We start from the raw sequence: 21,249 nt of genomic DNA on the forward strand, positions 1-21,249 counted from the left end.
TACCGGTACCCCCCTCTGGAGGGCGTGCCCCTGTAGCCGAAGCCGGGGACATGGCGACCAGCGGCCGGAAGATGCGTAAGCAACGCCGGCTCACTTCTCCATCAAAGGGCAGGCCAAAAGTGGCCCACCACCACCCGTGGGTTACGTCCGAAACGGGTCGGACGTGACCCGAAGAAAAAAGAAAAAGGGGGAAGAAAGGGGAAAAGAGAGGGAGCCCGAGCGTCTCCAGGAGGAGCACCCTTCAGCGAGTGAAGGGCGTGGAGAGCCCGCAACTCCCCCTGCTGGTTTTGGTCCGCGTCATCCGATCTCCAATTAACATTTTTTTTGGTAAAATATTAATTAACCAGTATTTTATATGAGGGTTGTGCGTTCGATTTCCTCTTGGGGTAAACGTTCTGGCGACGAAGAGATGTATTCGCTCTATGTCTGGATATTCATAATCGACATTTATACACACACATATATATGCATGATGTAAAGGTATATAAGTATGTTTATAAGTCTCTAACTCCTAAATACAGATTAAGGTCCAGGTGACCGTGTGTGTTTTGATATATTTATCTAATTATTATTAAGCCATTCATCATCCCGGTAGTACGACGTTCGGTTCACTTTTAGACCTTGAGATATTCTGTAACCAAGATCTGGGTGTATGATTGTGAAAATTTTCACTGCTCTATCCTGCAATTCTTCGATAGCACCACCAAGACTATACAGAATGTTTTCGACAAGTCTGCTTCGTTCCTCTTTCGTCATTTCGTTCATATACAGCTCTCTAGCCTGATCGAAGTTGTTAGGATCATCTTGGTATATCTCGATAAGGTCAACTCTATTCTCATCTTTGTAAGGCACCGGTCCATTGAACGTGTTAGGATAATAATTGGGGGTATCTTTACCATTATCCTTAACGGGAGGTCGACCATCGCGATTGTAAGCAAGTACGTGATTTTGAATCGGACAATTTACCGGTATTTTATTAAAGTTAGCACCTAACCGGTAATATTGAGCGTCTCTGTAAGCTAAACGTCTTGCTTCGAAAATTTTGGTCGGTCCTCCCAAAATGCCCGGCACAAGATTTGCTGGGTTAAACGCCAACTGTTCTACTTCTGCAAAATAGTTCGTCGGATTTTTGTTCAAAACCAAACGACCGAGTGGTTTTAGGGGAAATTCATCTTGGGGTAATACTTTCGTCACGTCAAAAACATCGAATTTTGCATTTTTCACATCGTCTAATGTCAATATCTGGATACTGACAGACCAGCTCGGAAATTTACCCTTTCCTATCGCATTATACAAATCTCTGGTGGCGTAATCTGGATCGATACCGGATATTTTCTGTGCTTGTTTAGAGTTTAGATTTTTTATGCCAGCGTCAGGAATAAAATGAAATCTAACAAAGTGCTTCTCTCCACTCTCATTCACAACTTGATAGGTTTGAATGCTAAACCCTGGCATATGCCTGTAACCATCTGGCACACCTCTATCCCCAAATACGAGCAAAAACATATGTAAGTTCTCCGGTTGCAACGTCAAAAAGTCCCATAGCGTATTACCGTCTACTAAATTAGTAGCTGGATTTCGTTTTAGAGCTCGCACAAATGATGAAAAAAGCAGTGGATCTTTGTACGCGTACATGGGCGTATTGAATCCCACGATATCAAAATTACCGTCTTCAGTGTAAAATTTAATAGCAAACCCGCGCGCATCTCTTGAAGTATCAGTACCTCCTCTTTGGACTATCACCGGAGAAAATCTTGCTGCCACTGGAGTTTTCTTTCCTATTTTACTAAATAATTTGGCTTTACAAATATTCTTAATATCATGCGTAACCTCAAAATAACCGAATGCTCCAGCCGCTTTTGCATGCACCAACCTCTCGGGAATCCTCTCTCTTACTATATGAGTTAATGAATCCATAAAATATTCATTCAATATGAGATTTGAGTTCAATGTGCTACTCGCATCTTTGAGTTCGATTGGCGATCCAGCACTCGTTGTCATAATACCGATGGGCCCCTGAAAAGAAATCACACATAATATTTTATTAATAGCTGAAATAAAACATATTTTACAAAATATATATATATATATGTCGGCACACGTCAGGGATGGCTGAGCGGTAGGTTCCGTCATCGCTCGTATTCGATTGAACTCAGTTTAGTCAATAAAACTTTTCAATAATAATTATTGAAACTCAACACACACAACTTTCACAATGACAGGGTAAACCGACAGTTTCGTTGCACATACCGACAGACTGACTGACAGAGACTCACTGACTGAGAGGGACGGAATTACTGTCTGACACGGAATGCCGCGACTCTGTCCACGTACCGCCATTTTATACTGTGGCGTTACGGAGTCTACCCTTCGTTTTGTGATATTTATCAAAACAACATTTCATCATTTAAAATAATAATCAAAACCACCGTTTTAATATTACTAAAAGTCGTTATCCACGACATATATATATATATATATATATATATATATTTTATTGCCCTTGTAGGCAGACGAGCATACGGCCCACCTGATGGTGAGTGCTTACCGTCGCGCATGGACTTCAGCAATGCCAGGGGCAGAGCCAAGCCGCTGCCTACCGCTTAATACTCTCCACAAGCCTCTTTTAAAGAAGGACATGTCATAGCGCTCGGGAAACACCGTGGAGGGGAGCTCATTCCATAGCCGGATGGTACGTGGCAAAAAAGACCTCTGGAAACGCACTGTCGATGACCGCAGTGGCTCCAGGTAGTATGGATGAACTCTACTCCGGTGGCGGGCGGTGCGATGGTAAAATTCTGTAAATACTTTTTAAACCCTTTGTATGCCAAAAAAAAACATATTGAAATTAATAAAAAATCTATTGGCCTAGAATACCAAAATACTATTACAAATTCCCATCTATACAGTGCCATATTGAATAACATATATAAAAAAAAGTGTGTGTGTCCGCTCCGACGCACGACTGGAGTTTACTGGATATAAAAAATTAAACGAAACAATACGAGAAATAGTTCTATATTACGACAACACGATACACTACAGATTATTAACAAATTAACGAGACACAAAACAAACGACTAACAAATATATGAAAATACCATAATGAGAGAAACGCGCGATCAGTACGAGGCTTTGTGGCGGACTGCCGGCGCAGCAGCCCGGCGTCACCTGCGATAACGCGGCCGCGCGTTGGCTCCTGATTGGCGCGCGCACGCATCACGCAATCAGGAGCCAATCAGGCGCATAAAGCATTTCGTGTGACATGCTAGTACGATTTTGGTCCCCATAATTTTCATACCCCGGGCCTATATATGTAAATCGATTCTAAAGGAGTAAACTCCAAAAAAAAAAGTTAAAACATTCTAACTTACCGATGTTCTCTGTTTGAACGCGACTATCTGCTGGGCTGCCGGCGCTGGCTCGTTCCCAGTTTTTGCCACCGCGACCATCGCAAGCAACGCTATCGTCAAACGTAACATTTTCTCTCACTAAGCACCACGACAGTGCATTTTACGAAAACTGGAACAATATGTCCGACGTCTACCGATCAGACTTTATATTGCAGTATTGCGAACACTTTATAACGTTTTGCAATGGTTATATTTGTTTTAATTAAAACTGAAAATGTAATAAAAACAAAACACTGTTTATGTTTCCGTACTTAGTTTTATTCTCTAATAAATAAAGTAATTGTGGCTGTAATCGTTTTTTGTCTAATTAGTATTGTGGCTTTCTCATTTTTGAACAAAGCAGGACTTCGTATAATCTAACTAGTACGATAAAAAATAGATTTTTTTAAACTACAATGGGCGGACGATCAATGTCTAACTGAAGGCGGCTGCCCATAATGAGGCTTAATATTTATTATAGTTAGAAGTCATTTAAAAAAAAGTTCGGTATTGGTAGGAATAGTTCGAAGACAGAACTCAAACATTATATTTTCAACTTCTTTATAGTAACATAATGCGTACGTACATATAGAATCAGGGGTAGACACTATTTAGTTGAACACAAAGTAAAACGAAGTCACTTTTTGATTCCTGATTTAATCAACAATATGATAACTTAATTCACTTTAACACTTATCCAACCTTAACCAGTACGTACAACAATCACTTAATCACACAACGTAACAAGGATATAGTAAGTGTACCGGGCAAACGCAGTCGAACGAATGTCCATTGCGAGGCACATACCGCCTTTTTATAACGGCCGGGTCACCTGACTTATCTATGAATCACTCCTATTGCACGTGCTGTATAACAGAAATATCGTTAACGCTGTCATACATTATAGCGTAGAATATTTTTGCTGTTTGCTGCTGTTTATTGTGTTCTCCTTCGTAATTTTTTTTATGATTGAAGGATTGAAGGATTTATGGTAGCCCGGAAGCCTTTCCAAGACAGGTGGTCGAGCAAAAGCTCAGCCAGAAGGGGTGGGATTTGCTAACATCTGCCCGAGCGCCTCCGAAGGAGACCAAACAACTCAAGAGCAACTGCTTCGGGAATGAATCTACTACCGGATCGGAATCGCGACCCGCTGAGAAGATCCGGCGAGAAACTCAGCGAACTCATGCATGGGTTAGGTTGCACGTCGACCTCTTTATAGAGTTCGACGAGTACGGTTACCGGGTTTCCTAAGCCTGCTCTCAGTGTTAGAGCTGAAGGTGTCTAATGCAAAGGTTATTTATTGGATCTGATCGATCAGTAAAGACGTGTCTAGGGCGTCGGTGGTGACTGGCTTCTGCGTGATCAGGATTCGGAGAGTGGTCAGCGGTGGTTTATCGAAGTACCGTTCCGACGCTGACTTCATGTATTTGCAGATTGAATCGAGGTCCAGGTCGTCGTGTAAGTCAACGTTCCTCACCAACCACGGAGCTCCGGCAGCTAACCTGCAAAAGCGGGACTGTAGGGATTGGATGGTGTCTATGTGTGTGCGGGCTGCGTGAACGAACACCACATTCGCGTATGTCATGATGGGCCTTATGCAAGCTTTATAAAGTGTCACCTTGTTCCGAAGGGACATTTTACTCCGCTTACAGATCATGGGGTAGAGTCTGTCAAGAATAAATGCGGCACGGTCACGGACTGTTTTTATATGCGGGCGGAATGTCATGGATGCATCCAGGGTGACTCCCAGGTACTTGACCTTCCTGGCCCAGGGTATAGGTTGGCCGAAAAGGGTGATCGGGGGTGAGATATTTCTGCTCCTAATGCGGGAGGAAATAAGCAGTGAGTTTTCCCTTTGAAATAACACTGCCGTGCTTATCGCTGGGTTGATATCTATGCGCGCCTCGCCATTCGGGGCTTGTTTCTACTCGAATAGTAAACGGTTGTGTCGTCAGCGAATAAGCCTAACTGGGTCGGCGGCGAACGGGGAATGTCGTTAATAAATAAACTAAATGGAGCGGAGAGAGGACGAAGCCTTGCGGGACTCCAGCCGTGAGTGGTCGCAGGGACGAGTGGGTTCCTACTCGATATCGAAAAGAGCGGTTCGACAAGAAGTCTCGTATGATGAGCACGAGACTGTCCGGTACGCCCATGCTGAAAAGTTTGAAAATCAACCCGTTGTGCCAGACTTTATCGAACGCTTTTGCGACGTCGAAGAAGAGGGCTCCCGTGTATAACGGTTTTGGTCGATTAAGCTCTACCAGAATGTACTCCGTGAGGCGGTGCATCTGTTGTACGTATGAGTGATTAGCGCGGAATCCGAATTGATCATCGATGAGAACACGCTGGATGAGACGAAGTCTCTGAGGCGTTTGTAGAGCAGACGCTTATACAGTTTGCCTAAAAACATGAGGATGCCAATCGGGCGATAACTCATAGGATTATTTTTGGTTTACCGGGTTTATGTATGCCGATAACGTCCGCTTCTTTCCACACCGCGGGTAAGTTGCAGATCGCCATAGCGGCACTGAAAACAGATACCAACATCACGATGAGTTGGACGGGTAAAAGTTTAATAACGCGGTTAGATATACCGTCGGAACGGGGTGGCAGGTGGTAATGCATCCGAGGATGGCAAGGAGGCTCTGCGTTCTACCTCACTGTCTACTATTTCTGCATGAACAGGGTCCGCGGATCGAGTGCTGGGCGTGCACTGGGTTTGTAATGTATCGGCCAGCAGCTCTGCTTTTTCATCATCATCGAACGCCGCGAGTCGGCCTGAAGGTCCTACGGGGGGGGGGCATATTTACTACCGTATTCGATTTGAGAGTACGAGCTATGTATAGTAAGATCTTTGAGAGGGCACGAGTCCTTCTAAGCAATCCGACCATCTCGCATCTCGGACTTCGGCGATGCGAGAATTCGCGAATATTTGAATATTTGGTTTGTGTCGATATTTCCTTAGATTCTTGTTCAGTACTGGCACTTGAAGTAGTTGGTAGAGATGACAGCAAAAAAAAAAAAAGGTCACTGCGCCGCGCGACTTGTGTTGGAAGTTTCGTAGGTAGGTAGGTATTTGCGCGACTGTCCTTCAAATACTATCATAGTTTTATTCTAGTAAAAATAGCTTTTTTAAACGTTGTTCAAATAGTGTTTAAGGTAAATATGACGTTTCTATGTAACAAAAATATGTAAATCTGTGTCGAAACGACAAAAAATAGTAATAGTTTATCACTTACCTTTCTTCATTGACAGGTAAATGGAAAAATGTTAGGAGTTTATCCCTTCTTTTACTTGACTTGCACCTATCTACTGCACATAAGGCACCAGACGGCATCTTAGGTACGCGTACGAATAAAATTGAACAACGTGCGTTCGCTTCGCTTATGAAAACCTCACTGAATATGGTCCGCAAGCGGCCCGAGACTAGAGATGGTCACACGCAGAGACTACTCGAGCGGTATAAACCGAGACCGCTTGGCCGGGCGGTAGGTAATTATAGCGTGTAAGTACACGGAGTGACGTAGGCCTGACCCTAGTCAAGGAAAGTCAAGTACTTGGAACTCATCCTGGATAACTCGGTGACCTGGATAGCTGATACAACTTCAGTGTTATTTTGCCAGTGCAAGTGCTAATATCAACTAAAGCGCAGATCGACAAACTCATCGAAAAGTTCAATGTGACATTTTTTTGCCCACAGTAACAACTCGTTCGGTCTTTTGCCCGCACTTCTCAGCAGATCTAAATTCCAATGCAGTGATAGATCGACTGGAAAAGTGGCATTTAGGTAGTAGCTAAAAACCCAGTCACTGCCTCCCGGTTAGGTATATTAACTAAGCAAGCCTTATTTTATTATGTTCTACCCATCCATCATGGTGAAACTACACACCAAAAAAGTAAAATAAACTTTAATTATAGTTTCATTAAATTTGCATTAATTTACATACAAATATTTAGTGAGACATTTCACATTAGTCACATTTTAGTTAATTACTGTCTCGACTTAATAGCCCTTATCATTCGAAAACATGTTCATGTAAAAACACTATTGCATACAATACTATCACATGAAAAACGTTTTGTTTTTAATGACACATTTATTTTACTTCTTTATAATTGAATGATTACCTACTGGTAGCCCGGAGGCCTTTCCAGTTTCACCAGGACAGGTGGGCGAGCAAAGGCTCAGCCAGCAACCCGAGCGCCTCCGAAGGAGACCTAAACAACTCGTGAGCAGCTGCTTTCCGAATGAATGTACTACCGGATTACAATAGCGAAACGTTGAGAAGATCCGCCGAGAAGCTCAGCAGACTGATGCATGAATTAGGTTTCACGTCGAACTTTTTGCCGAGATCGACGAGTACAGTTGCCGGGATCCCCAAGCCTGCTCTCAGCATTAGATCTGAAGGCGTCTAATGCAAGACTTATTGGATCTGATAGATAGGGCGCGAGACACCCCTTGGTGGTGCTAAACGGGAGTCGATTACACGACCGGTGGTAGGACCTTGTCCGACTGGCTGGCGACCACCCTCCAACTGGAATCCGCCGCCAAATAGCCTAGCTGTGTTGCGGCATATGGGTTGGAGAGCCAGTTCTATTCCTTTCCTTTCCTACTCCTAGTTGGAGGTGAGTCTTGGTGATGCTTGGAGCATGCAGAGCAAACGTGTTCAAGTTTTTTCGGCGGATGTGGATGGAATGTGGATTTCAGCCATGACAAGGGCGTACACAGCAACCTTGACGCCGTACATCACCACCTTGAGACGGCGCAGCCCTTTTTTTTTTTCGGGTAGAGGGCCGAACCTCCTACGAGGTCCCCGCGCAAAAGGGGCGCGCGGGGTATGTGAGACTCAACGATCTGCATGGTGTTGTGAGCAGACCGCGGGCCCAAGGATTTTAGGACCCACCCACTAAACGACTCCCCTGCACTCTTACACCCGACGTCCGATCCCCTCCGAGGTCAGAACCCGGATGAGGTAGGGGGGCTACCGCGGTCAACACTACAACCAGACGGCGTGGCTCACCCCAAGGACGCCCAGCCGACGGAGGCTTCGAGGCGAATCGAAGGCTCTGAAACGTCGGCCGTCTCGGTACGGCAGCCCGTCGGGCCACCCAGACGGTGCCGCTGGTGTCCCGGAATACCCCGCTGGACCAGAACCAGCCTGCCGGGTCGGGACGCGATACACCGTCGACCGGTCGCTCTATTCACTCCACGGCAGCGCGCTAGAGTGCTGGTAGCGCGCCGCGCGGCCTCACCCCCTCAGGTCGCCCCTTGACCACCGGGGGAGGCCGCTACCTACAGGGGCCGGGACGTACGGGCGTATTCCCGCCTCCGGCCCCCGGCTCGACGGTGACGGATCGGTGCGGAAAGGGAAGAGCTCTCCCTCTCTCGCTCCGCCGCCTCCTTCTGCGAGATGGTGGACTCGCAGAAGTCGAGCATCGCCTTCCAGGACGCGTCGCTGCCGAGCATCGTAGCCACGACGCGTGGCAGCGAGAGGTCCTCTCCTATGACCGCGACGAGGGCGGCGCGTTGCTCATCGAATCCAGAGCAACGCGCCAATGTATGTTCCGCTGTGTCTTCCTCGTCGCGGTCCGCGCAGTGGTGGCACTGCGCCGTCGGTTCCCTTCCGGCTATCTTGAAGCGGTACCGGCCAAAACACCCATGGCCGGTCAACATCTGCGTCAGCCGGAAGGTGAGGCATCCGCGGTCGCGGCCCACCCAGTCCGCGAGAACCGGGCGGACCGCAAGAGACGGCGCAGCCTGCCCTCTTTTTCCTGACAGAGACGAAGATATCTGCCCCGGATGACACTTTGTACCTCGAATACTCCGGCTACACATTGGAGCACACCTTCCTGCGTAAGGCGGGGGTGTGCATGTTTATCCGGGGGGATGTCTGCTGTCGTCGGCTTCGGAGCCTCGAGCAACGGGACCTGTCCCTCTTGTGGCTAGTGCTTCAGGGGATGGAATTATTCGTTCCTTCTTCTGAGGTGCCCGTTGGGGATCGCAGCAAGCCCTGGTATAATAAAGCCAGTAGAGATGCTGCACACCTCAAATGGTCCGCATACGCGGCATGGAATGATGCTAAGAGACACCAGGACCCCGACATTTCGGAGAAGAGGAAATTTAACGCCACCTCTAGATCCTATAAGAGGACCATTGCAAAGGCGAAGTCGGAGCAAGTTGCCAGAATTGGCAAGCGACTGAAAGGATAACCCTCTGGGAGCCCTACTTTCTGGTCGCTGGCTAAGGCTACAAAAGACAACTTCTGCGAGTCTTGTCGCCCACCACTACGTAAGTCCGATGACAGTCTGGCCCATAGTGAGAAAGAGAAGGCTGACCTTCTGGTCAAGCTCTTCGCCTTGAACTTCACTATCGATAAGGGGGGTGCTACACCACCCAACATCCCCTGGTGTGATAGCTCTCTGTCTGAGATCTGCTTTAAGCAGTATGCAGTCAGGCGAGACCTCCAGGCTCTGGACGTCCATAGGTCGAGTGGGCCAGATTGCATCCCTGCAGTGGCTTTGGAAACGTGCGCCCCTGAGTTGACACCTGCGCTAACGCGTTTGTATCGCCTCTTGTATAGTGCTAACAGAGTTCCGTCTTCATGGAAGACCGCCCACGTCCACCCTATCCCCAAGAAGTGTGACCAGTCGGATCCATTGAGCTATAGGCCTATCGCGATAACTTCCTTGCTTTCCAAGGTGATGGAGCGAATATTAGATATAACTCCTGAAGTATCTTGAGGATCGCCAGCTGATTAGTGACAGACAATACGGTTTCCGTCACGGTCGCTCAGCCGGCGATCTTCTTGTATACCTTACTCACAGGTGGGCTGGAGCCTTGGAGAGCAAGGGCGAGGCACTTGCTGTGAGCCTTGATATCGCGAAGGCCTTCGACAGGGTCTAGCATAGGGTACTTCTGTCGAAGCTACCATCATAAGGAATCCCTGTGGGACTCTGCAAGTGGATCGCTAGCTTTTTGGATAGACGGAGCATCACGGTCGTTCTAGACGGTAACTGCTCCGATATCATGACCATTAGCGCTGGCGTTCCACAAGGTTCGGTGCTCTCCCCCACGCTTTTCATCCTGTATATCAATGACATGCTATCTATTGATAGCATGCATTGCTATGTAGATGACAACACGGGGGATGCGTGATATATTGGTCATCAGAGTCTTTCTCGGAGCGTAGTGCAAAAGAGACGATCTAAGCTAGTGTCTGAAGTGGAGAATTCTCTGGGGCGAGTCTCAGAGTGGGGTGAATCGAACTTAGTCCAATTCAACCCGTTGAAGACACAAGTTTGCGCGTTCACTACGAAGAAGGACCCCTTTGTCATGGTGCCACAATTCCAAAGAGTACCCCTGCAACCTTCCACGAGTATCGGGATACTTGGGGTCGACATTTTAAGCGATGTCCAGTTTCGGAGTCATTTGGAGGGCAAAGCCAAATTGGCGTCCAAAATGCTGGGAGTCCTGAACAGAGCGAAGCGGTACTTCACGCCTGGACAAAGACTTTTGCTTTATAAAGCACAAGTCCGGCCTCGCGTGGAGTACTGTTCCCACCTCTGGGCTGGGGCTCCCAAATACCAACTACTTCCATTTGACTCCATACAGTAGAGGGCCGTTCGGATTGTCGATAAACCCGTTCTCAAGGATCATTTGGAACCTCTGAGTCTGCGGAGGGACTTCGCTTCTCTTTGCATTTTGTACCACATATTCCATGGGGAGTGTTCTGAGGAATTATTTAAGATGATTCCATCATCTCGCTTTTACTATCGCACCGCCCGCCACCGGAGTAGAGTTCATCCATACTACCTGGAGCCACTGCGTTCATCCACAGTGCGTTTCCAGAGATCTTTTTTGCCACGTACCATCCGGCTTTGGAATGAACTCCCCTCCACGGTGTTTTCCGAGCGCTATAATTTGCCCTTCTTCAAACGAGGCTTGTGGAGAGTACTCAACGCTAGGCAGCGGCTTGGCTCTACCCCTGGCATTGCTGAAGTCCATGGGCGACGGTAACCACTCACCATCAGGTGGGCCGTATGCTCGTCTGCCTACAGGGACAATAAAAAAAAACACCTTCATGGCTATGCTATTGATAACACGGATATCCATAAGAAAACCATTGTATTTCCGTTTTTGTAACAAGTAATTATCAATTTTATTCATATTAACGAAAACATCGTATCAAAAAACCTTCTAATGCTGGGAATTTTAAAGAACAGTGTGGCATAGATTTTTTACAATTCGCCAAGTCGTCGCCCCGCATAAGAGCGTTGTTCAAACAAGTGGCAGTCCTTGATCAGAGAACAAGATCCACATCCAATCGCTACATCAACGGAGTTAGCAAAGGTAGGTACCTAGTTACCTTGATCAATGGTGGTAGGACCTCTTGTGAGTCGGCGCGGGTGGGTACCGCCACCCTGCCTATTTCTACCGTGAAGCAGTAACGCGTTTCGGTTTGAAGGGTGGGGCAGCCGTTGTAACTATACTTGAGACCTTAGAACTGATATCTCAAGGTGCGTGGCGCATTTACGTTGTAGATGTCTATGGGCTCCAGTAACCACTTAACACCAGGTGGGCTGTGAGCTCGTCCACCTATCCAAGCAATAAAAAAAAATAAAAAAAAGTATGTTTGGCTAGACATCAACCCAGCGAAAAGTACTACGGTGCTATTTCAGAGGGGAAGCTCCACACGGATTTCCTCCCGGATTAGGAGAAGAAATCTCACACCCCCGACTACTCTCTTTAGACAACCCATACCCTGGGCCAGGAAGGTCAAGTACCTGGGCGTTACCTGGATGCATCGATGACATTCCGCCCGCATATAAAATCAGTTCGTGACCGTGCTGCGTTTATTCTCGGTACTCTCTACCCCATGATCTGTAAGCGGAGTACAATGTGCCATCAGAACAAGGTGACGCTTTACAAAACTTGCATAAGGCCCGTCATGACTTACGCGAGTGTGGTGTTCGCTCATGCGGCCCGCACACATATAGACACCCTCCAACCCCTACAATCCCGCTTTTGCAGGTTAGCCGTCGGGGCTCCGTGGTTCGTGAGGAACGTTGACCTACAGGACGACCTGGGCCTCGAATCAATCCAGAAATACATGAAGTCAGCGTCGGAACGGTACTCGTCGTACCATACGGTATGTCGATAAGGTTATGCGTCATGATAATCGCCTTATCGTTGCCGCTGCTGACTACTGCCCGAATCCTGATCACGCAGGAGCCAGTCACCGTCGACGCCCTAGACACGTCTTTACGGATGCATCAGATCCAATAACCTTTGCATTAGACGCCTTCAGCTCTAACACTAGGAGCAGGGTTAGGGACTCCGGTAACCGTACTTGTCGAACTCGACAAAGAGTTCGACGTGCAATCTAACCCATGCATCAGCTCGCTGAGTTTCTCGCCGGAACTTCTCAGCCGTTTGCGATTCCGATCCGGTAGTAGATTCATTCGCGAAGCAGTTGCTCTTGAGTTGTTAGATCTCCTTCGGAGGCGCTCGGACAACTGTTAGCAAATCCCACCCCTCCTGGCTGAGCCTTTGCTCGCCCACCTGTCCTGGTGAAACTGGAAAGGCCTCAGGGCCACCAGTAATCCTTCAATCCTAAAAAAAAAAAAGTATTTTTGGAACTTATAATCATAATATATTATCACAAACACATCATAATGCCTTATTAAAACAAGTACACAATTAATTCGTTATTAACTTTTCAAATGTTCTCCAAATACTGCTGATAACAAAATCGCCATACAAAAGGATGTGCACTTTAAAAGTCATAGCAATTTGTTGAGAGGTGGTTTTGTAGCTTTGTCAGGCGCTACATGTCATGTCTGTGTTTCTGATAGTTTTTATTTAAAGTCAATCATGCTGTTATACGGGTTCTGGATATTCCCTTTTTAAAAAAAACTTTTAAACCAACAAACGTGTTGTCGCGACGGAGATCGAAAATGGACTGAGGCTAATGGGAATTGTAGTTTACTGCTGGCCACTAGAAACACTGACTGAGCAGGGAAATAGGGATGTGTCAGCAGTAAAGGGTACAGGGCCGTCTTATAACAACCCCCCGCATAAGAGTAAACTTACGGGTTTAAGTAAGTTTGCGAAAGAAAAGGTAAGTTGATGGTAAGTGGGAGTTTATTCCATACGGAGACGAGGCTGAGGGTGAGGAGCTGGTGAGCTTGTAGAAATACTATCTGGTTCTTTTGTTATTGAAAGTCTTTTACGAAAGACACATTTGTTGGTTTTTACAAAATAGAAAATAGCAATAGAACTTAAAATTATAAAAAATGAAACTATGCTAAAACTAAAACTAACATAATCAGAAAGGTCATCCAGGAAATCATCGGAACTTTCATCGGTTGACTTAATAGGTAAGTCGTGAATTACATTCAAATTGTCAAGGTTAACATAGCGCAACTGGGGTATTGATACATCGATGCTCGTTTTGGAGAATTTCATTACATTACAACAAATGTCCTTAATTATATTAAAATTTGAAACAACAGGATTAACATCAATTTTGTAAGTATTTTTTGCTTCTAATTTATTTTCTTTACAGAATGCTGTGCAACCTGGATTCAAGGTAAGTATTCCAGTTCCGGATATTATAATATCTGTTATTTTACGGTCACATTCAATAGTCAACTTTTCATTGTTTGATTCTACATAGATCCATTTGTTATTATTCAGCTCATGCCAGATATCAACTGTTCCGTATATGAATTTCGTAGTACATGTTTCAGGTAAGGTTTCTAAAGCTTTAGTGATGATTTCCGTTTCACAAATTGGATGATTGACAACACTGAATGTGTTTACAAGGTTACAAATATAATTATGTCCAATGATTATCTTACAGGAACTTATTCTATCAAGGGTAAAGTATAGTTTCTTATTTTCACTAATTCCAATGAATGGTTTCGTTGCAGTTACAAGTGCAAATGAATTTGGAGATTTAGGATTGTGCGGTACAGGTATAGGTATGACTTTATATAAATTGTAAGCCTCTATATTCACGAGAGGGATTTTTACTACAAATACAAGATTGTTGTCGACGACATATGATACTATTTCTGCAAGATTCATTAAGATATTAATATTATCTAAGTTCAATTCTACGGGGAAGTCCTTAAATCTAGGTAAGTTCTTAACATTACTAACTAGGTCTACATATAGTTGCTTAGGGGTAACAATAGAAGGATGAAGAGTATTTGTTTTTGAAAACAGGACACTGTTCACAAGGTCTTCGATTTTGAATGAAAGCGTTAACAGATTGCCTTGTAACACATTTATAATTTCGTCTAAGTTTGTTCTAAAGCTAATAGAATTGGTGACCACAGAGATGTTTTTAACCGAAAGAGATAATTTTTCGATAGCTTCATCAAGTAAGAATTGGTTCTTATTAAGTTCGTTTATGGTAGCGTTAAAGTTTGAAATAGCTGATTTAGAAATGTAAATACTTTGTTTCAGATTGAAATTGATATCTTTATTGGCTTGTTGTATTTTAGCAATAGCTCTATTATATTTATGTGCATCATCTTCATTTAGGGTTCCGAAGATGTGTTTGAAAACAGTTCCAATACCAGCAAACCAAGCAGAGCGTTTTAAATTAGAAGGTGTCAGATGTGAAATGGATTCAAAGTCTCGGATAATATCTTTGAATAGGGAGTCAAGTGGTTGGATCAAGTTATGACATTCAAAGTGATTGACAGATTCACTTTGTTGACAGAGGTAGCGTATAGTACTAAATACGTTTTTAATGTTATCTATGTGGATTGGGGCAAAGGATATGTCAAATGGAATGACGATGTGAATGTGGTCATTCATAATTTTCGCAACTCCATACGGGTCGAAATAGATGCCAGGGCTCGAGGTGATAGTATGAGTGTACTCTTCCTTTTCATTTCCCAGGATAGGATTACAGATCGAGAGTCTGCAAGAAGAACAATAAAGGTAGGTAATTGTTATTAGATTTAGTTTTCTTTATACAATCATCTATTTCCCGTTTCATGTGCAATCTTGACCTCATCATAGTGATGTTTAACATGTCGACGGTTTATTAATAGGGATAAGGTGTTGTTACCATGGATTTTGACTATCTTATAGGGTCCTTTCCATACGGGTGATAGAGCTTTCCTTAGTCGTAGGTGATTTTTTAGGTAAACATAATCTCCAACTTTATATTTTACAATTCGAGTGTGTCGATCATAATATTCCTTTGATCTTTCTTTGGATGCCTGAATATTCTGGAGTGCTTTCTCTCTTGATAGTCTAAGTTTATGGTTTAACATTTTCAGGTATTCGGGATAAGTCGTGTCAGAGTGGAGTTCATAAATGGAGTCTGGTATGAAAGGTTTGTGGCCAAACAGGAGTTCGTAGGGAGTGAACTGGGTTGTAGTATGGACATTGGTATTGTAAGCTAACATTGCTGTAAAAACGTATTTATGCCAGTTGTTTTGGTTTTCGTTGATAAATGACTTTAAATATTCTTTAAGAGTGGAGTGGCTGCGTTCAAGTGCACCTTGGGTTTGTGGATGATATGGTGAAGCCCATATTTGTTTTATTTTAAGGAATTCACAGGTCTTTTTAAAGAGGTCAGCTGTGAAATTTGTGCCTTGGTCGGTCACGATCATTTTAGGGATTCCGAATATTGAAATAAAGTGGACCAAACATTCGCAAGTATCTTCTGCCGTAGCATTGGATATAGGGTAGGCACAAGAATATTTTGTTAAGTCATCTTGAATCGTGAGTATAAACCGCAATTGGATAGTACCGGCTTCTGGTAGAGGGCCAACGATATCAATGCTAATTCGGTCAAAGGGTTTTGTTGAGGAAGTGGTTATTTGCATTGGCGCTCGGTTTATTTTACGTAGGGCTTTGTTGGATTGGCATAGAGAGCAGTGTTTGACGTAGTTGTCTATATCGGATCTAATTCCTTTCCAGAAATACTTCTCCTTAATTCTATTATACATGCGAGATGAACCTAGATGTCCAGCGATAGGTATGTTGTGATTCTCTTTCAGGATCTTAGGTATTTCGCTCAGTGTGGGGTAAATTATGGAATCGTGATAAATGTTGATTGCGATATTAGTGTCATGGAAAAGATAATTTATCATATTGTATATTTTGGTAAAAGATAACTTTTCGAAAACATTTTTGAAATCTGTTATAGCTATTTCTGTTGTCGTTTCGGTGAGCATAATTTCGTCTCTAGCTTTCTTTAATGTGTTGAATATGTCCTTATATGAGGACTCATCGAAGTGGTGAACTTTTGTAAAGAGAAGGTAGAAGGTTTTCCCAGAGCTTGAGAATTTTTTGAATGTATAAAGCTCCTTTTCATCGTTAATGATGCTGTCTGAATTTTCGTTATTACTTAAGATTTCTTCGATATATGGGTTTGATTCATCAAGGTCAATAGATGTGGGTATTATTATGATTTTACAAGAGCTTTTCATTATGCTTTGGTTATGTTCTTTTATGTTCGTGTTGAAGGTAAGGGTATTAGATTTATCGGACATAGCTTTTAAAAATTTAGGATAGTCATCATTTGATGAATCTAGGATAGCTAGAGGATCAATGACCTCGTTATTATCGTTGGGTTCTAGAGGGGTACCGAGTGGGCTGAAGTCTAATGGACAGTCATCGTAAGGACTTATGTCGCTAAGAGGACCGAGGTCGATGAGTTCGCTTTCTGGTGTAGGTTCGACTTGAGTAGAATTTGGACTAGTAACGTTTTGGTCTTCAGATGGTTTCAAGTGATTGTCCTTTGTTGCGTCAGGGTCGACTGGTAGGTTTGATTCTTCAGTGGGTTTGGGCGATAAACTTTCTACTGGGTTTACAGGGAAACGTGATAAGGCATCGGCGTTACAATTAGTTTTCCCTTTTTTGTATTTGATGTCATAGTCATATTCTTCAAGTTTTAGTCTCCAACGAATAAGACGAGATCCAGGATCTTTACAATTGAATAGCCACTGTAAAGGTTTGTGGTCTGTTATGATCGTAAAGCGACGACCATAAAGGTAAGGTCGGAATGTTTTGGTGCCGAACACTATTGCTAGACATTCTTTTTCAGTCACGCTGTAATTACATTCGGCTTTATTTAAGGTGCGTGATGCGTATGAGACTGGGCGGTCTCGCCCTATAGGTCCTTGTGATAGTATGGCCGATATCGCATAATTAGAGGCGTCACAGGTCAACAGGAAAGGTGAATTGAAGTCAGGATAGATAAGGATGGGTGCTTCTACTAATTTATTTTTTAGGTTCTCGAAATTAAGTTGCTGTTCATTAGTCCAATTGAATGGGGTGTCCTTTTTTAAAAGTGAGGTAAGAGACTTAGCAAGCTTAGAGAAGTCGGGAATGAAGCGCCTGTAATATGATACAAGGCCTAAGAAAGATTTGATATCTTTCTGTGATTTTGGGACAGGATATTGGGTTACGGCCTTGACTTTGTCAGGATTAGGCTTAACACCGTCTCTTGTGATTATATGACCTAAGTAAGATACCTCTTTCCGAAGGAACTCACATTTTTCAGGCTGGAGTTTTAGATTAAATCTTCTTAGTCTTTCGAATACGACCCTGAGGTTCTGGATGGCCGTTTTAAGGTCAAACGCATATAGGACGATATCATCAAGATACGAGAAGCAACGAGACCCTTGGAGGCCTGTGAGGCATGTATTCATCAGCCTTTGGAATGTGGACGGGGCATTTTTTAAGCCGAAGGGCATCCGGTTGAACTGGAAATGTCCCTGCGGGACAGAGAAGGCTGTTTTGGGTGCATCTTCCGGTTTTATTAGAAGTTGATGGAATCCAGAAGAAAGGTCGAGGGTGCTGAAGTATTGACTCTTTCCTAATTGGTCGAGTATCTCGGTCATTTGAGGGATAGGGTACACTTCACCGACAGTTATGTCGTTGAGTTTCCGATAGTCAATTACTATCCGCCATTTCTTTTGGCCGGAAGCATCAGCTTTTTTAGGAACCACCCAGATGGGGGAGGACCAAGGAGAGGAAGATGGAGTGATAATATCTTGGTCCAACATTTTATTGATTTGGGTTTCTACTTCTTGTTTATGGCATTCCGGGAACCGATATGATTTAGTGTGGATTGGAATGTCATTAGTGGTTTTAATTTCGTGTTGGATGCTTGGAGAAAAGGATAAAGGCTCGTCGGGAAGATGGAATATATCAGAGTAATCTGAACATAGATTAAGAAGGGCATCAATTTCCTCTTGATTTAAATGAGATGTTCTTAAAGAGTCTAGTACCTTTTTTGTACGTTTAGTTACATTCTCGACGTTCAGGAGAGTCTGAATTGGGTAGGTGTCTATTTCATCTAGTTTTAATTTAAGGTTACGTCTGATTTTAGTAGGTTTGTTAGAAATATTAACGACTGGAATGTTTACTCTTTTATTTTCTTTTACCTTTACAAGGCAGTTTGCCGTAAGGAGTGTTTTGGAAAGGTGCTGATCTATTATAACACCTTCCTTTAATTCTGGATTTACGACAGAACATTCAATCACTGTTTCCGTACGTGGGGGAATGATATAATATTGATCGAAGAAGTGTATTTTGATTTCATTTCGATTTATTTTTAGAACATCGCGACTATAGTCAATATTGCAACTGTTAGCTGTTAGGAAATCGTTTCCTATGATACCATCATAGGGTAGGTTTATATTTTTTATTAAGTGAAATTTATGGTTTATTAATTTGTTGTCGTTGATTTTAAATTTTAGATTAAAGTAACCTAATGTAGGGGTGGCTTCTTCGCCTGGATCGATGCCTTTTATATTTATTGGTTCGGGAGTTATAGGTGGTTGTTTGAGAACACATGATTGTTTTAGTAGACAAATGGCAGATCCTGAGTCCACCAAGAGTGTGAGTGGAATGTCGGACACTGGTGATTCCACCAGCACATGAGGTAATAACTTCTTTGAGGTATCGATGTTAATTTCGTAAATTTCCTTACAGTTGGAAAGTACCGGCGTTGGCACAGTAGTTGATGGCTTAAAGTTTCCTTTCTCAGATGTTGGTTTCAGAGTACTGGATTTGTTTGAATTGAGTCTGTCAGTTTGGGGCTGGTTACCCTGTCGGTTAGACTTGGATATAAGGTTAAGTCTGTCAGTTTGGGGCTGGTTACCCTGTCGGTTAGACTTGGATATAAGGTTAAGTCTGTCAGTTTGGGGCTGGTTACCCTGTCGGTTAGACTTGGATATAAGGTTAAGTCTGTCAGTTTGGGGCTGATTACCCTGTCGGTTAGACTTGGATATAAGGTTAAGTCTGTCAGTTTGAGGCTGATTAAATGTGCTGTTTTTTGTATATTGACCCGGACAGCACCTACGCGAGCCAGGATCTAGTTTAAAGTATCGACTGTGTCTATTCCTTCATCGTTAACATCGTGGATTACGTCATGGGTATTCGTGAGGTGTTCTGTGAAATTAATACGATTAGTAGGGACATTGTTTAGTCGAGGTTGGAAAGTGCGCGGATTTTGGTTTATTTGAAATCTTTTGTTGTTGAATTCACGCTTCTGACAGTTTTCAAGAGTATGGCCGTTGGCCTTGCAGTATCTGCAGAAATACGAACTGTTACTGCTTGGGTTGGTGTTATTGGTTGACGGGCGATTTATGTTGTGGTTAAACGTTACCGGTCTAAACTGATGGTAATCTCTAGGTTGGTTTGGTCGGTAATTGGGACGTGAATACGTGTTTTTATTAGAGGGCCCCGGAATAAAGTTATGCTTCCTTTGCGAGGCCTCTAAAATTTTCTCTTCGGAAAGGGCAAAGTTGATAGCTTCGTTTAGGTCACCTGGGTCACGACATCTCACGATTGTGGAAATTTGGGGCTTTAAGCCCATGACAAAATGATGTAAGGCTAAATCCTGCATAGCAGCGACGCGACCAACGAGTTCGCTTTTCTTTTTTAGTGAAATGTTAATTTCAGTTAATAGTTTGGATAGGCAAGATTCGATTCGTAATGCGAACTGATTGACCGAGTCGTTGTTTTGATAACAACTCTGTAGATCGGAGAGCAAAGCAGAATAGTGCTTCTTTTCACCAAACTGAGTGGTCAAAAACTCGGAAAGCTGCTCCCACGTTTCGAATTCTTTAATTGAGCAAGCACTTTCCGCTTTGCCCTCTAATTGGCTTAGTATATATTTTAATAAGGCGGGTCTTCTTGCGTCGGTTGCTAGGTCATAGGCACTCTGACAGTTGTTGATGAACGGCACTAGCCTTTCTCGTGATCCATCGAAAGGTTTAATAAATTTGAATAGAATGTTTAAATCCATGTTATCAGCGTCCGGTTTAAGGCGTCTGGATTCCTCTTTGGTAGTCATAACAAAATACTCGGCTCGGTTATTGTTTCAATGGAATGCAGCCGATAACGCGAGACTTGAGCGAGCGGCTGATTGCTGATTTTGATTTTTGGCGTTGATAGTGTTCAGATTCACTTCGCGAAAATATTTTGAGACACTTACAGATATATAATGGATAATTGATAAAACATTACGAAGGTGTTGTTCCGTTGGTGATGGTGAGTCCAGTCCGGTCGCGGGAAGAAACACTTTTCCACTTTTATGTCACCTTGGTTCACAAGTCACTTGGGAGACGTCCTGGGATATTTAAAATCCCACCGCTGCCACCAAATTGTTATACGGGTTCTGGATATTCCCTTTTTAAAAAAAACTTTTAAACCAACAAACGTGTTGTCGCGACGGAGATCGAAAATGGACTGAGGCTAATGGGAATTGTAGTTTACTGCTGGCCACTAGAAACACTGACTGAGCAGGGAAATAGGGATGTGTCAGCAGTAAAGGGTACAGGGCCGTCTTATAACAATGCGTTTCCAAAGATA

General features: G+C 43.7%; 1 protein-coding gene across 1 annotated transcript; it reads right to left on the reverse strand.

Annotated features, from left to right (window-relative positions):
* Positions 1-302: 302 nt before the first annotated feature.
* Positions 303-3,559, reverse strand: LOC101746170 (catalase). The gene is made up of 2 exons (XM_004933731.4): positions 3,375-3,559; positions 303-2,016 (listed from the first exon to the last, which is right to left on the reverse strand). Exons 1-2 carry the CDS (start codon positions 3,480-3,482, stop codon positions 562-564), a joined length of 1,563 nt encoding a protein of 520 aa, XP_004933788.3. The 5' UTR covers positions 3,483-3,559; the 3' UTR covers positions 303-561.
* Between the last annotated feature and the right edge of the window lie 17,690 nt (positions 3,560-21,249).

The sequence above is a fragment of the Bombyx mori genome, chromosome 22, assembly GCF_030269925.1.
Source record: "Bombyx mori chromosome 22, ASM3026992v2".
NCBI lineage: Eukaryota > Metazoa > Arthropoda > Insecta > Lepidoptera > Bombycidae > Bombyx > Bombyx mori.

Coding starts and splice junctions, on each gene's coding strand:
- LOC101746170 (XM_004933731.4), bottom strand. CDS start 3,482: ATGTTACGTTTGACGATAGCGTTGCTTGCGATGGTCGCGGTGGCAAAA. Junction 2,017..3,374: donor CGTTCAAACAGAGAACATCG/GTAAGTTAGAAT, acceptor ATTTCTTTTCAG/GGGCCCATCGGTATTATGAC.